The following is a 7299-nucleotide window of genomic DNA, read 5'->3' on the forward strand; positions in this document are numbered from 1 at the left end:
CATATGAACACAATCACAGGTTCTGTGGGTGATTACACTGCCAAAGCTTTGTAACACAACAATCCAATTTTTGCCTTATCATTTCTGTATTTTAGCCTGATAATGAGTGCTTAATTAAATGTTGCCATCAAAGGGGAAAGGTAGTGTTGACTTATTTTCCTGTATTTGCAATGAGCTAATAATCATAAATCCAGAAATGTAATAAAAAAATGTTACAAACCCCCAAATCTACACTGTTGTGACCTTTTGCAATCTCACTAAATTTACTTGAACAAAGTAAAAGCACCTGCTTGTCATTAATTTGAAAATCCCAGGCATGGTGTTACAGTAACCTATGGCAACTGCTTCTGTGTCAACAAAAATCTTGGACAGACCAGCTCCTGCAGCACCAGCCTGTGCACCACCATTGGCTGGCTGAATGAATGACTTGCAAACTTGCCTATCCATTATGCATGTCAGTTTACCTTTAGTGTGTTCTTGAGCTCATTTCCAGGTAAACACAGCAGAGAGGTAGCCTGCCTACGGAAAGACGCTGAAGGAAAAGCTCTTGGTAAGACATTTGTTTAGCTGTTTTAATGCTTTTTTTGTTATTTATTCACTCTCACAAGCCACATGACAAATCTTTAATCTTTATGTATGATGATTTTATACTATATTTAATATCTGATTATTTTGATTGAGTAAAATGTCATTAATATCTGACTGTATGTTGGTAATATGTGGTGAAAAGATATTTTATGCATTGAAACCAGTGGTACCCTGAAGGGAGACAAAAATGGAGCTGATTGGATCCACTCTGACAGCCACATATGCTCGACCAAAAACCAGCCACTTCCTCCCTGCCATCTCTACCATGGCATCCAGCTATCGCAACCCACAGCCTGTCTTGACCATTAATCCCAATGCCAACCTGTGGAGGACCAACAGCTATTACAACAGCAGTAACATGGTCCCAACTCCCTCATCCTTCCAGCGAGAGAATTTAGATCTGGTTCGAACCAAGACTATGTTTTATCCATCTAACAGAACAGCGCTCACCAACCGCTACACCCCAGACGACTGGTACAAGTCCAACCAAAACAATTACAGGGAGTCTGAGTCGTCCCGGAAAAGTGCAGAGAGACTGAGAAGAGACACCATTAAGATGATGCAGGATAAGGAGCAACTGACCAGGCGAACCCAGGAGAGTACCAGCAAGAACATCGGTGAGAGGCTCAATGACATTGTGTTTTGGAAGTCTGAGCTGAGCCATGAGATTGACAACATGGTGACAGAGATAGCAGCTCTCACTGAAGTCAAGAGAAGGCTGGAGAGAGCCTTGACAGAGACTGACGGGCCCCTTCAGGTGAGGGTTATTAAGAATATACTTCACTTCATTGGTGTGTCACCTTGAATTTGTCCTCGGTGTTAACTAATATCTGAATTGTGAGTTATGTTATTCAGACATCTTGCTGGAAATATTTACATTTCTTCAAGGATAAATTGCATTTGCCTTGAAATGTTAACACTCTCGGTTTAGTGCACTCAGGCATATCATGTCAGGTGTGTCACAGTATCTGTAGTAAATAGTGTTGACTAAGGTTTCCAGTTTGGTTGTAGCAACAGTATCACCCAGTAGACTGATGACGCCTTTTAGGCTAAGATCACGTGGCTTTTCTTAAGAGACTTCTCCAGGTAAGCGAAACTGGAGAATGCAGCTGATAAAGATGCATTGTACAGTATAGATACAGGGAAATCTATTACACATACACAAACTACTATCTCGCCTATTTGAATGTCACAGTGAAGAAAATGCTGGATGTTAAATGCCTATGAATTATACCTGTAATGCAACAATCTCACCTTGTTTCAGTCATGATCACTTTGTCAATAGGTGTCTCAAGAGTGTTTGTACCACAGAGAGAAGCGGATGTCCATCGATCTGGTCCATGATGATGTAGAGAAAGACCTTATAAAGGTAGTATCAAAGCAGCAGTGTGTGACTTCTGATACCAATCTGATGGAAGAATTAAGAAAGTTTCTGTATCTTCTCTTTACTGCAACAAGGAAGTGGAAGTCATCAAGTCCTGTCAGGAAAGGATGAGGCGGCATTTGGACAGAGCCATCGCTCAGCTGTCGTGAGCGTGAAAAAGAGCAAGAATAAAATATTAGAAAATGCAGGATTCTAATTTGTATGTTTGCATTTGATCTTGTTTGTTGGGTGTGGTTCCTCAGGTCAAACCGAGCAGCCCAGCACGAACTGGAAAGAGACCTAGGTGACAAAGTGACAGCTCAGAGGATAGATGACAGGTGTCACCACCTGAGGAACACATCAGATGGTATCGGCTATTACAGAGGAATTGAAAAACTAGACCCTTCGTGAGTATAGTTTCACATGCTCAAATGTTACCTCCTCAGACATATACTAACAAATTCTCATGTACATTTAAAGCAGCCTGGAGTATTAGACTGGGCTTTTACTTCAAATTGTCAATTGCAGAAAAGTCACATAGTAAATGTCACCAAAGACAATCCATTCGATAGCTGTTCAGAGGCACCAGAGTAAGGGACCAGCCAACTGACATTGCCATACCAGAGGCCATGCTCATATCGTGGCTAAAAGCATCTGAAAATGATCTTGCCCAAGCACTCTCCATATACAGCATGTTCACAGACTCTCTGAGTATGAACTAGCAGAAATGTACTGTATGTCACTTCTTTTCCATCAGACTCTCCCTGCCGGATTCATGGTCCAGGTTTACAGACGACAACATCCTGCACTCCCAGAGCGAACGAGCTGCCTCACACAAGCTGAGGGATGAGATAGAAATTCTGCTAAACACCACGTCCAATGAAATGTGGAACCAGTTCAACAATGTCAACGTAGCCTTCACCAACCGCATATCAGAGACCGGTGACGCCAAGAACAGCCTGCACACACACCTGGCTAAGGTCATTAACTTTTCTGTATGGCCTCCTTACACAAAATACAAAACATTGGGTTTGTGAGGATTCGGTGTGTAAAAATGAAAAGTGAGACAGCATGCATCACAATAAAGCTAGTTCAAATAGGCAGTCACATGGCTAACTGAATTTGCCACTTATTAAGAAGAGATCATGTGTTTGTAGCATTCTCTTTAACCTTCCTGGATGGATACACACGGATACACACACACACACACACACACACACACACACACACACAATAAAAAGCATCCCTGCTGTTATAGGCTGTGGAATGTGAGATAAGACAAATCTTAAGGGACAATTGTACCGAGGATTATGTGCATATTTACTGTAAAACATTCCTGTCAGAAGACAGAAATGCTAATACATGCCTCATTCATTGCTCATGCCATATTCTACACTGGGTCCCATTGTCGTTGGGTTAATTGCCAGGGATACATTCAGTCTCTGTGTTGTGTTGGTGATGGCTTTAAACACTGACAGGAGCTGTGATAAGAGGCACACAGTCATTAATAAACCTCAGTGACTGTCAGTTGTAAGGAGAAGTGATTTGCTGGAATCAAATTACACTGAATAGGTTTGGACAAGCAGGCCACTGTGCAGCACCGTGTTCAGTCGATTCAAAGGCTGCAGTTTCCATTCTCTCATTATCTCACCTCTGGTTTCAGTCTTTTTACCTTTAATACCAACAGCTTTGTTAGCTTACATGCTGACTCAGCTGCTACTACCATGATTTGACTATGACAACATGTTTCCAGATCCATTTTATTCTGTATGCATCTGGTCTCCTCTCTCAGACTCTGCAGGAGATCTTCCAGACTGAGATGCTGATTGAGTCTCTGAAGAAGGCCCTGAGAGACAAAGAGTCTCCACTGAAAGTGGCCCAAACCAGGCTGGAGGAAAGGACCCGCAGGCCAAATATAGAACTCTGCAGGGACAACCCATACCATAGGTAGCTCTGTAACTAGTAATACTGACGATGTGAAGTGCTGTTAGAGGAAAAACTCAGCTGTACTGCAACACTACCAGTGTCAGGCTTACTTATGAAAAACATGTATTCAAAAGCATTAAAAATACAACGTAAGATACATTTGGTGATATGTGACCACTTGGTGTGGTAAAACTATTGGTGGTATCATTTGGCTAGCTAGCATTATTAGCCATACGAATAGTTTGGTCGTTAGGGGCAAGACCAGAATTTCCTAAAAGAATCACTGTGTCAGCTCAAATGTTTGTTCAACAAAAATTTTGTTGTTGGCTCAAAAATTAAACACCATCAGTTATCCTGATGAATGGACCACTTATAGCTACTTATATGTTCACTTATTTACGCACCTGGTTCCTTATATCCATAATAACTATAATCTATCTGAGCTAATTTAAATATTTATATTACGTGGTCAATTGTAATAATATTAAATGTATTTAATATTATTAAAATAAACACATGTAGAGTTTTCAGTTTGGCAACATCTAGTGGCAGGTATCAATAATTACAGCAAAAACAGTTTTCACAGTGACCGTTTGGTTTTTCTACAAACCAAAACTTAATAAATTTACCGAAGCTAAAAGAAATCAGTGTTACTAGGTGACTATAAATGTTTTATGTGTTGAATTTGGATATGATACTAAGATCAGATGTGTTATCAGTTAAAAAAAAAAAAACTGGGACATCAGGGATTTATCTGTCATTTGTGTGAATATGCATTTCACTCTCTTTTTGACAATAATACAGTTATAAATATATGTCAATATAAAGCAGGAAATACTAATAAAAATTCATTTTGTCTATTCCAAGTGTCACTTAACTGCATGTTTCTTTGGTTTTCCTCACTTTTCTGCGCTGCAAGGTGAACACTAAAGTGCTTGTTTGTCCTTTCTGATTTAGACTTGTAAGTGAGGTGCGAGAGATTGAGGACACCATTCATAAACTGCAGGAGAGGCTGATGGAGGCTGAGAACACTCTGCAGATGCTGGTCAAGACCAAAGTCACCCTGGAACATGATCTGTCAATCAAGGCCAACTCACTCTTCCTAGACCAGGAGAAATGCATGAGTATGCGTAAGAGTTTTCCCAGCATGCCCCGTCTAGTGGGCTACACCTAAATCAGGTCCTAACAAAAGGAACCTTGGAGGAACATTTCAATAAACTATGGCTGTTTTAGTGGTTTTCTAGTGATTTAGAGGGTGGTGCTGGTAATATGAATGTAATCACAAAGATTTAACTTTCCAGACATTGATGTCAAAATCTATAAAACACTATAAACAGTGGATTGCCTTAATTTTGAGTACTGCACCTGTAATGTACTTCAAATATATATAAAAGGAATAAAACACCTAAAATGCTGTGATGAAGAATCGGTGATTAAACAAGTGTCTCCTATTGCTTTGTTTCTGTCTATTTTAAAATGGGAAACTTACTTCAAACTACTAAATGTTAACCTTGAAAAACATGTTGTCAAAACTAATCACTGACTATTCAACTGTCACACCTACTGTACATTTCTTAATGTCATAGAAAAGATACGTGAACAGTCAAAAGAAAGATCTATGAATGAACACTTTCTCAATACATTTCTGCACTTTAAACCTTTTGTTTACAATGTAAGCCTTGGTTTTAACACTGTATACAGGTGTGACGTGACTCTATCCAAGTAGGGGTTCTGTTCATTTTCATTTTCAACACTACACTGGCAACATGCCATGGTCCAGTGGAGCACAAACAGAAGTCGTAGTGGCACATGTGACAGTAATCTCCAAACAAACAGCAGGGATTAGCTTGTGCAACGCAGCCAGATAGAAAAGACAAATACAGAAACCCCTGAAGGCTCACTCACATCTGTCAACTCCAGCTGACCTGAATGTCACCTTAGGAAAGAGCTGACAAGTGAGATATTGTGATTTGATAGTCTGACTGAGAGTCCAAGCACCAAGATTGGTTAATATGGTGCACACAGAAAGGATTTTTGTGTCCTTACCACCCTTACTCAATGAAATTTATGGTGTCTATCTCACCACCTCAACTGTAGGAGGAACTGGGCTAACAATTTGTGAGTACATATAAAAACTCAAACCTGTCTAGTCCTTGATGCATTCAGGCGCCAGTAGAGACTGAGGTGGCATCTCAACGGTTAACCCTGGCCTGACCCACATTTTAAGATGATTTCATTTCATTTTCTTTATTTAGTCAACATCTGAACAAACTGTGTACACACACACATGCATGCAGTAAACACTATCACATCCAACCCTTCCTTCATGACACATCCTGCATAACCTTTGACCTCACTGAGCAATATAAACTTTGCTCAAATCACTAAACATTGAGCTTAACATCACCTGCACAGTTGTCACCACGTCTCCAATCGTTACATTGATCACCACTATCAGACTGAAGCACAGATCACATCACAGCAAAATATATTATCTAAAAATGTCAGCCACTTTTGTTCCACTGCACATTCATTTCTAGTTCATATCCTGGCCTTTGTATAGCAGATCAGATCGCAGCAGTGAGAAAAGAGTATATTATTTAAAACCACAATATTTCTCAGTTTGAGCGAGTCCCTACAGACAGAATGAATAGAAGTTAGAGACGGAGTGTAATCACAGATATGAGATAAGAAATGCAACTTAAAACGTAAGCTGTAAAGCTCTATCATAAAACCTGGCTGCACCTAAATCCTTTTATGACTGAAGAAGTTAAAGTAAAAGCAAAGCAACATGTCTCCAAAATAGAATAGTTTCACTATACAGATTCTTGAAAGGAGAGAGGAATAACAACAAACACATCCCATATATATGTGTATATGGGTGTAACTTGCACTTTGATTTAGGTGTGATGTTTTACAGCTCTGTTTAAGTTGCAGTGAGCTGAAGGGCTCTTTCTGCAGTGCAAACACAACAGTGTGTAACTACAACACACAGGCAAGAGGTCTCTGCCATGGTTTCCTCCATGTCTGTGTGTGGGCCGTCAGAGTTCCCTACACAGACACATTCCTGAGCCCTAGTATTACCAAGAAAAGCCCCCTGTTGTCCAGCTTGCATCAAGACTCCCTGCTCTCATCACATTGTAATTAAACACACTGACAGCAAAGGGTTGAGGGTTTTCTTCCCTCCACCCAACACTTTAGCATTCCTCTTCTAAGTCCCATTTTTATATCCCCATGAACAGACCCATGAAAAGATAGTTCAGTTAAATGGCGTGAATCCCAGTTTCTCTGTCTCCCATGTTGAGGGTATGGTTCTCTTTCTGGATGGGACACAAATAGGCAATCATATGTGACCTGCTCTACCACCCCTGCATATAGGGAATGTACTGTGAAATTCCTCCTGCAGTCCGAATATATTGGTC

At 40.3% G+C, this 7299-nt stretch overlaps 1 protein-coding gene across 1 annotated transcript; it reads left to right on the plus strand.

The window, feature by feature from the left end:
* The first annotated feature begins 412 nt into the window (after positions 1–412).
* Positions 413–5266, plus strand: tekt3 (tektin 3). Its single transcript, XM_026315857.1, has 8 exons — positions 413–550; positions 753–1345; positions 1874–1957; positions 2047–2117; positions 2215–2358; positions 2709–2931; positions 3744–3898; positions 4835–5266. Exons 2-8 carry the CDS (start codon positions 776–778, stop codon positions 5049–5051), a joined length of 1464 nt encoding a protein of 487 aa, XP_026171642.1. The 5' UTR covers positions 413–550; positions 753–775; the 3' UTR covers positions 5052–5266.
* Positions 5267–7299: the final 2033 nt, after the last annotated feature.

Source organism: Mastacembelus armatus, chromosome 19 (assembly GCF_900324485.2).
Source record: "Mastacembelus armatus chromosome 19, fMasArm1.2, whole genome shotgun sequence".
Lineage (NCBI taxonomy): Eukaryota > Metazoa > Chordata > Actinopteri > Synbranchiformes > Mastacembelidae > Mastacembelus > Mastacembelus armatus.